Source organism: Rhinatrema bivittatum, chromosome 1 (genome assembly GCF_901001135.1).
Source record: "Rhinatrema bivittatum chromosome 1, aRhiBiv1.1, whole genome shotgun sequence".
Lineage (NCBI taxonomy): Eukaryota > Metazoa > Chordata > Amphibia > Gymnophiona > Rhinatrematidae > Rhinatrema > Rhinatrema bivittatum.
The window spans coordinates 98,386,260-98,405,053 of record NC_042615.1 but is presented as its reverse complement, the minus strand read 5'-3'; the positions used below and the strand labels follow the sequence as shown (position 1 = coordinate 98,405,053).

The window sequence follows — 18,794 nt, the reverse complement described above, 5'->3', positions numbered from 1 at the left end:
TCTGAAAATGAATTCTACAGATTATCTGTATAAAATACATTCTCAACTGTTACATTTAAACCTGAAAGAACCTTAAGAGGCAGTTTACAACATCTTGTTGAATGCTTACAACTACTAAAAAGAAGTGAATGAATACACCACTGAAATTAAAGTTACAGCATCTAATAACCTTCACTTAGAGAATAGCCACTGCCATTAGCAATGGTAACATGGAATAGACTTAGTTTTTGGGTACTTGCCAGGTTCTTATGGCCTGGATTGGCCACTGTTGGAAACAGGATGCTGGGCTTGATGGACCCTTGGTCTGACCCAGTATGGCATTTTCTTCTGTTCTTATGTTCTTAGCGTTTGCTTTAGAAGGACACAACAAAATGAAAGCCCTTGAACATCCTTAAAAATAAATGTGTATTATAACTGGATGAATATGTAGTATTTAAAAATAATTTTACCTGGTTGAAAAATAGAGAGACTCCCATCAATGTGTCCAAACACTACTTTTCCCTTCTTCTTTGGATGCCATCTAAACAGGCAAATGTCCGACAGAAAACTGTGGGCTTCTTTATGAACAGCTACCCCATTATCTTGCCCTGAGATAGTCCAAATGTATAAGGGACCTCTATGAGAAACAAACGCAACAGCTTCACCTGAATTCCAGCACCAACTAAGGGAGGCAGGGATTCCTGAAACAGAAAAATATGTATATATATGGAATGCTGGATTAGTTTTACTACATGCTATACATATATACTATATATACTATGTCTGTCAAATATTGTTTTTCCATTTACAGGCCATATTGAAAGCATCAGCGAATCATATATCTTTCTCCTGTTGTATTTAAACTCCTTTTAACAAGAAAGTTTTACAGGAATATTTATGACATCAGAAATAAATATTTACGAAAACATTAAACAGCAATCCTGATATAACAAAATTAACTGGATTGATGGAGATTCTTTTGCAATGCACAAACTTACAGGTTTTTGAACAGCTAGGCATTGTAGTCATAGTAACCAGACTTGGCAAGTCCATAATGGAGCTATTAAAATCATTTGATCTTTCTCTTCTAAAGGACCTTGGTTATAACTGGAATTGGGAGAAATGCATAAACCAGTCCTTGGTTCCATGGAACTGAGAAAGTGTCTGCCAGCAGGCTGTTTTATGCTGGTATCCTGGAGCAATACATGGGAACTTTGTTGTTTAATGGTGTTGCAAATAGATCGATCATTGGAATGCCCCTGAGGTGGGACAGTTCCTGGGCTACTCAATTATCTAATGACATTCATGTGGCTGTAACTGGTGACGTACTATGTTTGCTAGCTTATTTTCTCTCCTTAAAAGATAATGAAAATATATTCTTTAGGAAATTACCTACTTCCAAATCCTGCAGGCTTCCTGATAAAAATTGAACGAGCTTGTCCCTCCCTGTTGTTGGTTTACAACATGGCTTCTTGGTTGTCGGGTTGGATACAGTTATTCTTTGGCAAGGGACTGAATACCTTCAGAGCACCAAATATGGCTCTCAATTCAAATGAAGTAATTTTTCTTTTGTCAGCCAGGTTGCTTGAGAATATAGGTGGTTGAAGTGAGCTCCCCAAGCATCTATAGTTACTGTTACCCGATACTGATGCTGGTGAAAGAAAATACTTCTGAGCGGGTTGGAAACATTTTGTAAATTAGTACTGTTAAAGACCAGTGTATTTTTTGGCCTCAGTTTTTTACACATATATATATTCCTTTTATTACTGAAGTAAGCAATTCATTTTTAAAGGTAGATTTGATAATTTTTCTTCCTTTTCCTTTCTTTGAATTCTGCTGACTTTAAGCAAAACCCTGGTTTTCTTGGTCTAGAAGCTAAATGTTTTTTTGCTTTTGTTTTAGCTTCCTGTTGAACTTCTTGTTCTGTGCAATAAGGGAGAAGGGAAGGAACATTTTTCTTACAGCAGATGGTAGGTTAGATAATCACAAACTGAACTGGATAATTAGCCGAAAGTTGTGCAAATGCCAGATATACATCAGTGGTCTTTAACTAATCAAAGATGGACATAAGAAACTGCAAGGATAGCTTAAATATCTGTTGATCTTTCAAAGTGCTGAATTTTTTATGTTAGTAAGTGAATTGTGTCAAGTCCTGAACATTTAGCAAATAGTGAGTCAAGTTTGCAGAACTGGAAAAGTTCAACTATCCTGCATGAACAGAGTTTGTTATGTTATGGCAAGACTTCCTCTGATTAAGCTGAAAAAATTATAAGCAACTAAAAGACAGATACTGAATAAAACACACATAGCTTTGCAGCATCACTGAAGTAATAACAGCTTTGCATCACTGCCTAACATAGGCTGCAATACAGGTTTATAGTATTAGTGACACGATCCACAGCAGACACAACTACTGCAGCATTCAGAGTATCTGCTTTAGTTTATTTTTAGTTTAGTTTATTTAGTATTTGATTGATTGCCTTTCTTTATATCATAAATAATGCAGAAAAAGAGAGAAACAGATCCATAGAGGATATAAGGACATCTTCTGGAGACAAGCAGATGGCTGCTGGCAATTCCCAGTTTCATATTATGAGTGAGAGATTTCCATGAGGAGTGGAATTTGTACTTCTTCCTTTCTAAAACAGAGCTGACCATACACTAAAAGGGCAATAATAAGATGTTTGAAGGTGAATAGACTTACCAGAAACTAACCATATAGAATAGTAACAGGTCTAGGCTAGACTGGGTCATTGAAATTGTCATAATAATGTGTGATGATTTATCTTATCTAATATTATGAAACATTATGTTTATTGTTTGGAAGCTGCAAATAAACGTGGATACATTCCTACCTATTTGAGTCTGTTAGCATGGCTTTTTAGTTGTATTTGATATAATTAGGTGGGGACCTGGGAGTGCTTAGGGATATTCCTCTAGGGTTAGCCTTATACCAAATTGGAAGGCATGTGAGGTACATTAGGATATTTACCAGGGTTCCTTCCACCACTATGTGAGAGAATGGAATAGCGTGGTAGATATTTGCATGATGTAAGATAGTAGTTGGGAGATGCTGGTTCCACTGGAATTTTAGATGCCATTGAGCTGGTCTCATGGCAAGGCATACGAAAGGGATGACATGGATTGTTGCTAGCATGTGACCTAACATCCATGTAAAACGGTAAGCTGTAACTTTTTTTTTTTTTTTTTTTTAAGCGTGTCAGAATTTTGTTGAAGACTCTTGCTGTGTGTAAAGAAAGAAAATCTTTCCCTTGTGTTTCATCAAGATAGACTTCTATACACCATTGACCATATGAGAGGATTTTATATTGGGTTTTAGCAAACTGATGATGAATCTGAAAGATTGAACGGTTCTCATCATATGAAAAGTGGAATAATGAATTTGTAGAAAGGATCAGCCTTATATGAACCAGTTGACTAAGTAGCAATAAACAAATACATTGTATAGCCCTAGATGAGCAAGAACTACTACAAGGCATGTACTAGTACATGATCTCCGGTATATAAAAAGTCTTAAATAAAATAAATAAATAAATGATTACTATTGGAGCTGCCAAGAGACACAAATGAAGAACTCGATAATGATAATGGTAAAACAGAGAAATTTCCTGTAATTTTTCTGAAATGGAATGTGTGTACACACATCCTTAAGATTTATGGTAGACAGCTAGTCATTGATATCCAGTTGAGGGAGGTTGATACCTGAAGAATTGTTGAGGTTCTATGGTCCTTAGGAAAAAGACATACCGCCCTGACTGCAGCCATGCCATTAAGCGGCAGAAAATATATTTTTTAATGTGCCATGACACTATGTTTTTCCTTGAAGGTAGGCAAGCCAGAAAAATAACCTCAACCATAGTTTGGGGACCATCTGCTCTAGTTTATGCATGCTTAAGTCTGTCTCCTTATGCTTTACCATTATCACCATTGACCATTTTAGAAGCTACCCTCTAGATCATCTGCTTTATATCCTTTTGAAGGTGCAGTCTCCAGAATTGTACCAGATAGTATCATGGCTTTGATGGTAGATGGTGCCAAAAAGGTTTTGGTGCTGAGGAGAGACTATGCCAAAGGAGGTCAACTTTATGCTGATAAAGAGACAGTCAATGTGGCACATACACATTTCAGCATAGAGGCACTAGACTTTATGTCACCACCCTTTCTGTGCCAAGACTTTTCAGATTCATGGCACTGATATTGAGAAAAGTGAACATTTTTTTATTTAGTTGATGGCCTCTGAGCTGAAGAATACTTCACCTTAACTGCTGAGATGGAAGCCTGAGGAGATTTTTAAAACTCCTTCAGTATGTAATCTCTTGACCTTATGGCCCTTGGAGAAATGAATTAGGTACAATAAAGGATGCGCTATAGCTGACATTCTCGATTACTTAAAAAATACTAAAAGAATATCAGATTTGATTTTCCAACTCCCATTAATGCAATCTATAGGAAAATTCATGGGAAGGCCATGTGAGAAGACCACTGGACACAACAGTCATGCTGATGTGAGAGAATCATTTTAGAAAAGCAATGGGAACATCTTTTGAACTCCGGCTTGTCATCTGCCATCTTGAAGAGGAGCGAGGAAGAGAAAAAGAAAGATGCATGGTATGGGGGGGGGAGGAAAGTTGGAGTAGTGAAAAAGAGAAGGGTAGATGTTTAGAGAAGAATGATGAGGAGATGTTGTGGGTAGTAGGGGAGGGGAAGAGTAAAGAGAAGATTTAATCTAATTTTTCTATTCTGCCTTTCATGGCTGGTCAGTGGTTTCAAAGTCGATTACAGTGTGATCGAAGCTAAATCAAACTCAGTCCTCAGATTCATGAATGAAAAAGAAAAGAAAGAAAATAGAAAAAACCCTGAAGGAAAAAAATGATTATGTGCAGCTATAGTTTTTAAGACAGCAAACCTTGCCTTTTCATGCTGTGGAAGAAAACATTCTGAGTAATCTGGTGGGGTAGTGGCTGTACAGGAAGGCCTACACATACTCAGAGACCTTGGTCTTTCTGAGATCTGAAAGTGTTATCTGTTTTTTCACTTGTGTGGCTGATAATTGTACTTGTCCACAGAGTAGTTGTTACATTCTCATAAGCAGATAATATTAGTTGTCTGCTGAGAAAAGAAAGTCTGCAAGCCTTGCAAAATATTTTAATTGTAGAAAATGTTCGTCTCCGCTGCTACAAGTAATTATCACTGCTTCTATCAGCTCTGAATCATTATACACATTTTCTCTCTCTCAGCAGCACAGTACTAAGCATATAGAGATTTGTAACAAGCTTATAATTTATATAAAATATTCTTATGCATACATACCTGCCTTTATGTGTAGCTTCTATTTTACTCAATACTTCTGGAAAGTGGACTTGTAATCTGGATTATTATTATTACAAACCTGTGCAAGGGCCTTCAACTATTTTCCAAACACCTGATGCCATAGCTGTCTTGTGATTGAACCATGAGAACTTGCAGGCCCACAAGTCATAGGACCCCACGTTGTTCAAACTGGAGTGGTTAGAGGGCCCTGCACAGGTTATCAGGAACACTGGCAGGATGGAGGGAGAGCTGGACTTGTAATAGAACCTTATATCCTCAATCACATTGAAAATTAGAGATTAGGAGTATGCAGTCAAAAGATTTTCATATTATTTCTGTTTAATTTAACGAATAATTGATGGAATGTCTATTAAATGGAGTTTTATTAATTTATGTATTGTGTGGGAAATGAGTACTATTTGTCTATTTTATGTATTGAGTATTTTGATTTACAGTATATAAACCACCTTGAGGTTCTGTATGATAAGGCAGTATATCAAATTTAAATTTAATATTGCATGCAGAATTTTATCAAAGGAATTTCACTATTAGCAGTGCTCTGGGAAATATAGTTCTATCAGAAATAGCGACAAGCAATTGTTGAGACAATCAAAACAAACAGCAAAATGCAAGAAATGCCACCCAAGCTATGTAAACAGAAAACAAAATGTGTTTGAGACCTTCCCTTTAGGACTTCAGGAAGTAAAAGACTGAAGCTTTACCAGGGATATGTTCCGTAATAGCTTCATATTCTTTTAATCATAGGATGAATTAAGCTAAGCATAAAGAGGCCTTGGGTATTTCTGGGGTATAGTTTGGATGTCATGAAGCTATAGGATTAGTTGATATCCCTTTTCTCTTTTTCTGGAATAGTATCACTGTGAAAAGTGCAATGCCAGAACTTATTCACACCTAATTCTAGTAAGACTGATGAGACGGAACAAGAAGCAACCTTATGGCTAGGAATAGACTGCTTTCAGATGTAATCATACAATTCTTCTTCCTTCATATAACAAAGAAACAGTGAGTGAATTTTTAGTACAACTTCTTATAGTTGTGAATATGAATACATTTTGAGGCCAAAAGGAATGCTATAATCCTATCCTTCCTATTTCACCCCTGCATGCTTCCAACTGGAAGTTTTAAACTGAGACATTCATGAATCACATTTTATTACAGTTCAAAATATCTTAAAAAATAAAACATTTGAGCACAGAGCTTGTGAGCATCTTTTTTTTTCCTTCTGTCTCAATTTTCTCCTTCAATGCCACACTCGGCTCGAAAACGGAGGGCGAGAGAGCGGGAAGGCTCAGCCGCTCTCCCTCCAAACCCTCGGCCCGATGGACGCTCACGTCCGAAGAGGAGCTTTTACTTTGCCCCCGGGAGTTGGCTCGCTGGAGGTGGATCGGGGGGAAGTGGAGCCTGACCACCTCGCTGAGCTACTAACATCTCTGTCCCCGGAGGAATGATTTGCCCCTGGGAACCCAGCAGAAGCATGAGATCTGTCCCTGCAGCGAGATCGGGAGCCAATGGAAGACGTGGGCGGCAAACTTTCGAACGTTGAGCCTGGGGGACTGCAGGAGGACGCTGGCAGGGTTGCTGCATAGCAGGGGGGGTTGCTGGCAGGGTTGCAGCACAGCAGGATCAAGGAGAACTGGTGGATTTCCTACAATTTAACCCAGTGGAACTGGTAAGACCAGTTATGTTCAGTTTAGAGACTATTTGGGAAGCTATACAGACTGTGAATAAAAATATTATGGTTCAAATTAGCCCTCTTATTGAGAATGTCAAGAATGTGGAGTCCCATTTAACAAAATTGGAGAAAGAAAGCTGTGAAAATAAAAAAAATGTTGGAAAGCTATATTACAAGATCTGAAAGCACTGCTGTTTTACAACATGCTTTAACTAAAGAAAATTAATCTTTCCAATTCAAACTTGAAAACATGGAGAATCAAATTAGAGGAAGAAATCTTCGATGCATAAATTTTCCTAAATTACCACATGTTCTTCCTAAAGACATGTGGAATAGATACCTCTTGGAAATACTTAAAATCAATGAACAGACTCTTCCTCTAGTCTCAAGGTTATATTACATTCCTCCTGTCAAGAAGAGGCCATTGGACAAAAACGACATGCAAGTTTTAGCCTCAATAGAAACTCCAAAACTGGATATCTCGGCTATATTAGAACATAAGAACATGCCATACTGGGTCAGACCAAGGGTCCATCAAGCCCAGCATCCTGTTTCCAACAGTGGCCAATGCAGGCCATAAGAACCAGGCAAGTATGCAAAAGCTACATCTATTCCATGCTGGGCTTGATGGACCCTTGGTCTGACCCAGTATGGCTGCTCTTATGTTCTTAAGCAACTCTGCTTTCTCCAAGGACAAGCAGGATGGGAGTCCTCAATGGGTGAATCCCTAGCTACAGGCTGCTCCCCAACACAAAATGGGACCAAGAAGCACCAACCAGGTGCCAATGGGCCAAACAACCACAGTGCTGATGGTAACAGATGGGGAGACAGCCTGAACCCAAACAATGGGCCATAGCAGGGAGAGTTGGGTTCTACATCTCAAAGAAATTCCAAAGGACAGACTGGCTGAGCCTACTGTCACGTTGACCATCCCTATCCAGACAGTAGTGAGATGCGAATGTGTGGAGAGAAATCCATGTCGCAGCCTTGGAGATCTCCATGGAAACTGCTCACAAGTGGGCCACCGACGTTGCCATAGCTCTGACTGAAGGAGCCTTGACGTGATCCCCAAGATGCAGTCCCGTCTGGGCATTACAGAAGGAGGTGAAGCCTGCTATCCAATTGGATAGTGTCTGTTTGGCAAAGGCAACTCCCAACCTATTCCTATCAAAGGAAATGAAAAGTTGGGTAGACTGTCTATGGGCTTCTGTCTGCTCCAGACAGAAGGCTAAGGCTCTCTTGCAAACCAAACTGGGCTCTTTTGCCTTGTTGCGAATGGGGCCTGGGAAAGAATGTTGGCAAGACGATTGACTGGTTAAGATGGAAATCCATCACCACTTTAGGAAGGATCTTAGGGTGCATACGCAAGACCACCTGATCATGATAATATTTATTATAAGGTGGATAAGACTCTGCTTGGAGCTCACTCTCCCTGTGCGCTGAAGTGACTGCCACCAAAAATATGACCTTCCAGATCTGGTATTTCAGGTCACAGGAGCACAGTGGCTCAAAAAGAGCTTTCATCAGCTGAGCTAACACCACATTGAGTTCCCAAGACACAGCAGGAGGCCTTAGGGAAGGCTTCAATTGAAGCAAGCCCCACATAAAGTGTACAACTATCGAATGAACAGAGATGGATGTACCATCTTTAGCTTGGTGGTATGCGCCAATTGCATTGCGTTGGTGGTATAGTGGTGAGCATAGCTGCCTTCCAAGCAGTTGACCCGGGTATAATCAACAAGATGAACTCTAACAGAGTTGGTTTTCAAGCCAGCTTCCGATAGGTATAGAACATAGTCAAGCAGTTTTTGTGGGGGGCAGGAGAAAGGATCGAGGTCCTTCTGCTCACACCACACAAAAAACCTCCTCCACTTCAGTCCATAGGACTTTCTAGTAGAAGGCTTTCTGGAAGCTGCAGGATTAACTCTCAACATTCAGGTTGTGAGTGACAGGGCCTGGAGGTTGGAATGCAGCAGCCTGTCCTGATCTTGTGTGATGAGATATGGGGAAGTCCCAAGACTGATCAGCTTTTGGATAGATAACTCCCGAAGGAGTGGAAATCAAATCTGACCAGGCCAATGAGAGGCTATGAGGATCATAGTCCATCGATCTTTGCGAAGCTTCAAGAGAGTCTTCGTGACTAGAGGAATCGGAGGATACACGTACAGAAGACCCCTGTCCCAATGTCAGGCAAAGGGTTCCGAAGCTGGTTTTCCATCTGACCTGTACAGGGAACAGATCTGCATCACCTTCCTGTTGCAGTGGGATGCAAACAAGTCCACATTTGGGATTCCCGAGAGGTGCAAGATCCAGTTCGCTACCCCCTGGTCCAGAGACCACTCGTGGGGTCTGAAGACATGACTCAGTCTGTCCGCTATCACATTCTCCATTCCGGCCAGATACATGGCCCTGAGTACCATCCCATGGAATAGGGCCCAGGATCAAATCAGGACTGCTTCCCGGCACAGGAGGTATGACCCTGTGCCTCCCTACTTTTGACATACCACGTAACAACTTGGTTGTCTGTATCAGGACAATTTTGCTTGACAGCCAATCTCTGAAAGACCATAGTGCATACCTGATTGCCCAGAGCTCCAGGAAGTTGATCTGACACTTTGTTTCCTGGGAGGACCATAAGCCCTGCATTGGGGAGGCCCTCTACATGAGCTCCTCATCCCAAGGTGGATGCATCCTTGGTTAGGACAATTTGGGTAGGGGGATTTTGGAAGGATATTCCCCATTCCCCATTTGAGGGAACCTGCCACCAGGACAAAAGAGTCCCGGAGAGGTGGAGTGACTCGTATGCGAGCCTGGAGGCTCTGTGTGGCCTGGCGCCACTGAAACTTCAAGGTCTATTGGGTTCTGCGCATGTGTAAATGTGCCAAGGGAGTAACATGGACAGTTGTGGCCATGTGGCCCAACAGCCTCAACATGTGCAGAGTTGAAACCTGCTGATTCTGTTGAACCACAGCAGCTATGGACACCAAGGTGACTGCCCTGGACCGCGGCAGGAAACTTTTGCCTAGCAGGACTCCTATGAAGTCCAATCAAGATGATGGGCTGAGATGGGACTTTGGGTAGTTTATGATGAACCCTAGTGACTCCAACACCCGGATCATCAAGCGCAAGGACCGATCGGCCCCTATCTGAGAGGTGTTCTTGACCAGCCAAAAGTCCAAGTACGGGAAAATATGCACTCCCAGTCTGCGGAGGTGCGCCCCCACCGTGGCCAGATATTTTGTGACGACACGTGGGGCAGACACTAACCCGAATAGAAACATACTGTACTGGAAGTGCTGTTTTCCAACCACAAATCTGAGATACTTCCTGTAACCTGGGAACATCCTAATGCGAGTGTATGCATCCTTTAAATCAAGGGAGTATAGCCACTCCTTTTTTTGCAGGAGGGGAATCTGGGTGTCCAGGGAAACCATCTTGAACTTTTCTTTTTTGAGAAATCTGTTGAAGGCCCTTAGGTCTAGGATGGGACAGAGTCCCTCATTCTCTTTGAAATCCGGAAGTAGAATCCCTGCCCTCTTTGCCCTGGTGGACAAAGGGTGGACATCTCCCGAAGTAGTACTTTCTAATATGCTATTGGTCCCCAAAACGGCACAGGGGACAATTTGGTGGGACACCCAATAGGTTTAATTGGTATCCTTGATGGATGATGGACAAAACCCACTGGTCCAAGGTTATACTGGGCTACCGATCCACAATTAACTGTTTCCTGCCCCTGACTGGGGGGTCCAGCATCTCGGGTACAGGTGGCTGGCATATACATCCTGCAATCCTGTCAAAACCCTATCCCAGGATTTGGCAGGGGAACTGGCTAGGGCTTAGGAGCTCTCAGTTGTCTGGGATGGCCTCATGAGCTCACTCTCTGCGAAAGGGAGCAAGGGGCCACAAGATAGTACTTTCTCTGGCACTAGAAAGACTTCCTCAGACCCTGTCTCACGGACCTCCTGGCTGAGGGTGGGTCTGAAATGCTGGCGGAGAGCTGTTAGAGGGTTTCATGCTGATCCCACAATTCAGCCACTGCATCCCTCACCTTATCTCCGAAGAGATTCTCTCCTATGCACGGCAGGTCATCGAGTCTTTCCTGTACCTCCGGTCAGAGATCCGAGGCCCGCAGCCATGCCATTCTGCGGACATCGATTCCCACTGCAGAGACTCTTGCTGCCGTCTTGAAAATATCATAGGTTGAACGAACCTCATGTTTTCCACACTCCAGGCCCTGATGCACCAGCGATAAGAAGGGGTCTTGCTGCTGTTGAGGCAGTCGCTCGGCCACCTCTTGCACCTGCTTCCACAGGTTGCAAGAGTATTGGCTCATGTGGAGCTGGTAAGAGACAATGCAGACAATGAGCATGGCCCCTTGCAACACTATTCTCCCAAAAGCATCCATCGTTCTATGATCCTTTTCTAAGGCACAGAGGCGTGGATCTAAGAGCGCTTGGCCTTCTTCAGAGCGGATCGATTGGTGAGACAGCTGATGCTTCTCAAATTCGGTAGCCTGTTGGACGAGATAAACCCCATCCACCTTCCTGTTGACAAGAGGTACTGTGAGGGGGTTCTCCTAGATCCTAAGCAGAAATTTCCTAAAGATATCAACTGGGACCGCCATAATCTCTTTAGGGGCATCCACGAACTGGAGGATTTCTAGCATCTTATGCCTGGCATTCTCCTCCATTACTAAATGAAAAGGATGGCCTCTGCCATCGCCCGTACAAAAGCTGCGAAGGTCATGTCCTCTGGAGGAGACCTCCTTCGCTCATCTGGAGGAACTGTTCTGAAGGCAGACCCTCCGAGTCCTCGAAGGAGGATTCCGCAGTGTCGTCCCCCCAGGGAGTCATATAGGGCCTCATCATCACTGTAGTCCACATGGGATGGAGCCCTGGGTGATCAGCCTTCGTCCAGAGATATGGGCATCTGTGGCACCAGTGCCGGCCTCGGCAAAGTTGGATGGGGGAGGGCTGCAGGCCTCTGTGTCTCTGCCAGCGTTGATGGAGCTTCATCCTCAGAGGAACCAGCAATGAGCACCATATCAGTCAGGGGAAGCATTGGTGCCCCGCTAGGCATCACTGGGCCTCCTGATAACTGATGTCAATTGGGTCGGTAACACACCGATAAGCACATTGAGATGTTCCAGCAGCAGTTCCAGCAGGGCGAGTGCCAGTACCGTTGGTGCCGCCAGTTTCATGCTCTGCAACACCCGCTGCATCGCCACCTGAACCCTCTGCTCCAGCAACTCCTCAAAAGTTGCCAATGCCAAAACAGAGTGGGAGGGGAGGGGTGGCCACATCTTTCTCGGTCCCTGAGGCGGATTGGACGCTGGCAACAGGACCGGTGGAAACAATCGCAGATTCCTGGAATCGATGGAGAATGGGCACTCCTCGCCACGGAGTTGCTTCGGGGGCATCACGGCATGAGCCAGCGCCTTCCCGAGTCCCTCACCGTGCATCGAGGCTGACCGGTGCCGATGCTTCCTTGGCTTCACTCTGTGCTCGGCCCGAACTTTCCCCAGTGCTGACAGTGATGTCGACAAACCCAAAGTCCTCAATTTGGAAGAGACTGACAGGGGCCAGTCCCCAACGCCCCTATCCACCAACAGCATCGATTAAACAGACAGCCCCACCGATGCCGATGGATCGGTGTCAATCGTTGCGACTCCCAGGTCTATCAGTAAAAATGCCGCCAACAGGGATGTCTCAGACTTCCTTGACCTGAACAGTTTCTCCATTTTGTCATGATGGACATGGTCCTCGGACACTGGGGACACCGACGGAAACTGGATGAGGCAATGAGGAACGAAAAGAAAAGGGAAAAATCGAGAGACAGTGACGGTGGGTAGTTGACACCAGCAGGCACAGAGGTACTACCACCATGGGGGGGGGGGGGGGGGGACAGAAGCAAAATAAGACTTACCGAACCACTGAGAAACCTGATTGGGGAAACTAGAGGGAACCGAGAGGAACCAGTGTTCAGTGAACTCATTTTCACTGACCAAAAAGGTCGGTGAAAATGTTTTCAAAAGCTCACTCTATCATGAGGCGTAAGCTCCGTGGATAAAAAGAAAGTGAAGGACACAGTGTGGACGCGTGGAATAGGGCATGCTGGGCATGCTCAGTCAAAGTTCCAGAAACTTTGACATAAGTTTTCCGTGCCGGTCTCCATCCGATGATGTAACCCATGTGTGAGGACTGCCATCCTGCTTGTCCTAGGAGAATTATCGCAACCCTTGTTAAGCCATTTTAATATTAATGAACTGTATTATATGCATTTACTTGTGACTAAGCCCATTATCATCTGTTGTGTGCTGGGCCTGAAATTTTAATGGTATTGTTTATGCTTAAGCAGGCATTACTGATATTGTGCATTAATACATGTTTAATGCAGGTTAGGCACCAAATTCAGCAGTTAGCATAGTTTAGTAAATGGACTCCTGTGTATGCAATGAAGGAAATCTCAGACTGGATCAACCTATCCCAAACAAATGATGCCTACTGGCAACTCTAATTATGAAGAAAACAGAGTTGCTTACTTGTAAAAGGTGTTCTCCTAGGACAGCAGGATGCTAGTCCTCACAGATGGGTGACATTATCAGATGGAGCCTGCTCTCTGATCGACAGGTCCCGAAGAAGCAGGAACCAGACTTGTCTGGGCCAGTACGGGGCCTCGAGAATTATGGTCCCCCGGTCTTGCTGAAGCTTCAAGAGAGTCTTCATGACCAGTGGAGGAGGATATGCGTACAGCAAACCTGTGCCTCGAAGCTGGGCAATGGCTTTCGAGGCTGGAAGTCTGTCCGTCCTAAATAGGGAGCACAATTTGCTCACCTTACTGTTGCAGGGGGAGGCAAAGAGATCCACAGATGGAGTTAATCTGGGCTGCCATTGCTGGATTCAGTGACCATTCGTGTGGCTGAAACGTACAGCTCAGGCCGTACGCCATCACGTTCATTGCTCTGGCTAGATGCTTCGCTCTCAGGGACATGCCCTGCAACAGAGCCCAGGAACAAATCCGTACCGCCTCTTGACAGAGGAGAAATGATCCCGTGTCTCCCTGTTTGTTGATGTACCACATTGCCACCTGATTGTCTGTCCAAATAAGGACTGCCTTGTGGCACAAGTGGTCTCAAAAAGCCCAAAGAGCGTAATGAATCACCCGAAGCTACATGATGTTTGTCTGGTATAGAGATTCCTGAGCCGTCCACTGACCCTGCGTATGGAGGTTGTCCACATGCGCCCCCCCCCCAACTGTGGGGGGAGGCATCGCGGGTAAGTACTACCTGAGGTGGGGCAGCCTGAAAAGTGATTCCCTGCTCCAGGTTGGAGAGATTCTCCCACCAGGACAGGGAGACCTGCAGAGGTGGTGTGATGTAGACATGTGACTCGAGGTACAGGGATGCCTGTTGCCATTGCGACTGTAATATCCACTGCACCCTGCGCATGCAGAGGTGGGCCAACAGATTGCCCTGGACAGAGGCAGCCATGTTGCCCAAAAGACAAAGCAGCAGGCAAGCAGGAACCTGCTGATGGCTGTGAACCAAGCTCAACAGCGATGACAGGGCAAGTGCCTGATTGCGGGGCAGAAATGCCTTGGCTTGAATCATGTCCAATCTGGCTCCTATGGGGTGATGGGCAGAGGTGGGACTTTGGGTAATGACAAACTCCAGAGATTGCAGCACTCGGATGGTCAGAATTAAAGAGTGCAGCACTCCCTGCTGGGAGGCGCTTTTGACCAGCCAGTCGTCCAATAGGGGAACACATGTACTCCCTGACATCGAAGGTGCACCCCCACCACTGCCAGACACTTAGTGAAGACCCGAGGGGCTGAGGCCAGACCAAACGGCAGTACTCGATACTGGTAGTAAGCTTCTCCAACCACAAAGCGAAGATACTTCCTGTGACTTGGGAAGATTGCAATGTTGGCATAGGCATCTTTCAGGTTGAGGAAGCAGACCCAGTCTCCTCTTCTGAGGAGTGGGATCAGGGTTCCCAGAGAGACCATTTTTAACTTTTCCATTTGAAGGAATTTGTTCAAGGCTCTGAGATCGAGAATGGGGCATAGGCCCCCCGGTTCACTTTGGTATCAGGAAATACTTTGAATAGAACCCTCAGCCCTGCTGGCAGAAGGGAATGGGTTTTACCGCTCCGGCCATTAGAAGGGCGGAGAGCTCTGTCAAAAGTATTTCCTGCAGAGCGGATGAACCCTACAATGGACATGGGGGAAGTTCACAGTAATATTCCTGAAATTCAGCTGATACCTCTGGCGGATGATTGTGAGAACCCACCAGTCTGACGTAATGAGGGGCCAGCGGTGGGCAAAGCGAAGCAGCCTGCCCCCAACCAGAGGATGCTGGAAGTATGGCAGGCTGACTCGCGCTCCTTCGCTCCCAGTCAAAACCCCAAGGTGGGGCTCTGCTGGGGGGGCTGGCTGAGACTTGGGGGTCTGAGGCTGATGAGAACAACTAGAACCAGCGCAGGGTGTGCGAGCCCGCGAGGCTGGAGGGTAATACTTCCTTTGACAATAGAAGGATTTCCTTGAGCTTTGTCGTGAGGACTTCCTGACAGAGGATGGCAGATCAGAAGCATAGTCGATAGCTGTTGAAGGGTATCATGGTGGTCCTTCAATTGGGCTACCGCCTCACATTGTCCCCCGAAGAGATTTGCTCCCGCGCAGAGCAGATTAGCCAGTGCCTCCTGGACCTCCGGTCTAAGGTCTGAGGCACAGAGCCAGGCCATCCTGCGGGTGCCAATGCCCACTACAGCTACTCTCACTGCCGTCTTGAAAACATTGTAGGTGGACCTCACCTCATGTTTTCCCATCTCCAGACCCTGCTGTACTATCACAGAGAACACATCTTGTTGCTGCTGTGGCAGGCATTCCGATAGCTCCTGGACCTGTTTCCACAGGTTCCGGTTGTATTGGGTAATATATAAGTGGTAGGAGGCGATGCGGGCGATGAACATAGCTCCCTGAAATACCTTTCTACCTAGGGCATCCAGCGATCCCAGCTCAGAGGGGCAGAGGCATGGGTACAAGAGCGCCTGGCTTTTTTGAGAGCGGACTCCATCATTACGATTGGTGAGAGAGGTGGCGCCTCTCAATTCCCAAAGCCTGTTGGACCAGATAGATGGCATCTGCCTTCCTGTTAACCAGAGGAACTGACACCAAATGTTCCCAAATACTAAGGAGAAGTTCCTTAAAAATATCTTGGACTGGGACAGTCACTATCTCCTTTGGGTTGTCGACGAACTGGATGGCTTCCAGCATCTTATGTCGAGCATCCTCCTCTGGGAGGAGCTGAAAGGGGATGATTTGAGCTATGGCCCAGACAAAACCTGCAAAGGAAAGATCTTCCAGGGGAGACCTGCGCCTTTCATCTGGTGGTGAAGGTTCCAATAGGAGCTCACCAAAGTCCTCAGAAGAAGCCTCCGAGGTATCATCTCTCCAAGGGTCAGATGGGCCCTCCTCACTAAGACACTTTGGGGACCTGCTTGGATGGACCATATCCAAGCTCCTTGGGTCTGGGCACTGAGGGTATTGGGGGCACCGGTGGCATCAAGGGCAGCAAAGGCACCGAGGCTCCCGATGCCCTAGGAACAAGCTTGGGGAACTCAGATAGCAAGGACCAAAGGACCCAACGGCGCCAGTGGCTGCAGGAAGGCTTCCTCCTCAGAGGACCCAATAATGGGAATCGCTCTGGGGGGGGGGGGGGGGGGCATCGGTGGCTTCTGGGGAACAGAGGGTCCCCCGGCCACCAGTTCATCGGAAGGACACAGAGTAGGATGTCCAAATGCTCTAGCAAGGGTGCCAAAAGAGTTGGCACAGGCTCTAGCACTGGTATGGGGGCCGATGCCAGGGGCAGAGCAATACCCCACAGGGCTCGGAGCAGCGCCATATGTACCCTGTGATACAACCCCTCCTGGAAGTCTGGTGAAGCTAGAACTGATGGAGGAGGAAAAGGCATCACCAGAGCCTCCTCAGAGCCCCAATGAGTCTCGATGCCCGGCAACCGATATCTGTTGGGAATGCCTGGGATTCCCAGGTCGGTCAGAGAATGAGGCCTCCTCACCACGGGGTTGCTTCAGTGGTGACACGGCTGCCACCAGTGCTGCACCGGTTTTGGAGCTGTGCGCCAATGGCGACCGGTGACTGTGTTTTCAGGGAAATAGGATAAAGCATAAGAGTTGGAAAGTTAAATGTAAGACATTGATAAGACAGGCTAAGAGACAATTTTGAAAGAAGTTGGCCATATAGGCAAATTTCACAGTAAAAACTTTTAAAATATATCTGAAGCAGAAAGCCTGCGAGGGAGACAGTTGGACCGTTAGATGATCAAGGGGTTATAGGGGCACTTAGTGAAGATAAGGCCATCGCAGAAAGATTAAACGATTTCTTTGCTTCGGTGTTTACTGAAGAGGATGTTGGGGAGATACCCATTCTGGAGAAGGTTTTCATGGGTAATGATTCAAATGGACTGAACCAAATCACGGTTAACCTATTTATTTATTTATTTTATTTTAAAATGTTTCTATACCGCTTTTACAAACAAGGTTTAGTCAAAACGGTGTACAAAAATATAAATCATAAAAATAAAATTTCAATTAAAATTACAAAAAACTATAATATAAAAATAAAAACAATAAATAAAAATCCATAAATTATTAAATTTCAACATTCAGACATAACATAATCGAAGTAAGTGCCATGTAGTTGAAAATGTGGAGAGAGAAGAATGGTGGTGTGGATGTAAAATAATTGTTGTTTGATAGGAGTCATTTTGAAAGCAATTTGAAAGAGATAGCAAATGTTGCTTACCTGATGTAACAGGTGTTCTCACAGGACAGCAGGATGTTAGTCCTCACAAATGGGTGACATCGAGGATGGAGCCCAACCACGGAAAACTTCTGTCAAAGTTTCAGGAACTTTGACTAGCCCCTACTGGGCATGCCCAGCACGGCACTAACCCTGCAGCCAGCAGGGGTCTCCCTTCAGTCTTGTTTCAAAGCTACAGGCAGTGCCGAAAAATAAAATAAAAACGAACCCAACACCGCGGGGTGGCGGGCGGGTTTCGTGAGGACTAACATCCTGCTGTCCTGTGAGAACACCTGTTACATCAGGTAAGCAACATTTGCTTTCTCACAGGACAAGCAGGATGGTTGTCCTCACAAATGGGTGAGTACCGAGCTGAGGATGTCCTAACATGCACCAAATGCACCCAACGGCGTGCAACAGGCACAACAACTGGGGTGGAATTTGGGAGAGGGCATCCGCACCCTACCGGGAAGGTGGAAGGCTGTTGGTACATCATGTTGGAAAAAGGTTACGCAAGACAGATTGGCCGAAGATGGAATCCTGTCTTCCAGCTTTGTCCAAACAATAGTGGGCTGCAAATGTATGGAGGGAACTCCAGGTTGCAGCCTTGCAGATGTCAGGAAGCAGCACCGATCGAAGGTGTGCTACTGAAGTCGCCATGGCCCTCACAGAGTGTGCTTTAACACGGTCTTGAAAAGGAATGCCAGCTTGCTGATAGCAGAAGGAGATGCAATCCACCAACCAGGAGGAAAGAGCCTGCTTACCCACAGGTTGCCCTAACTTGTTAGGATGGAAAGAGATGAATAATTGAGTGCTCTTCCTGTGGGCAACTGTACGGTCTAGATAGAAAGCTAGAGCTCGTTTACAGTCAAGGGTATGCAGAGTCTGTTCCCCGGAGTTGGAGTGGGGCCTGGGAAAGAAGATAGGTAGTATGATGGATTGATTAATATGAAACTCCGAAACTACCTTAGGC

General features: G+C 45.4%; 1 protein-coding gene across 6 annotated transcripts in view; it reads right to left on the bottom strand.

Moving 5' to 3' along the window:
• Positions 1–18,794, bottom strand: part of WDR17 (WD repeat domain 17) — a 533,217-nt gene that overhangs the window by 364,288 nt on the left and 150,135 nt on the right. For all 6 annotated transcript variants that reach the window (XR_003852810.1, XM_029578099.1, XM_029577946.1 and 3 more), the window contains one exon: positions 450–680. Coding sequence is in view for 5 of the 6 variants with exons in the window: in XM_029578099.1 (XP_029433959.1) it covers positions 450–680 (231 nt within the window). In the remaining variant the exon portion in view is untranslated. The remainder of the gene's footprint in view (positions 1–449; positions 681–18,794) is intronic.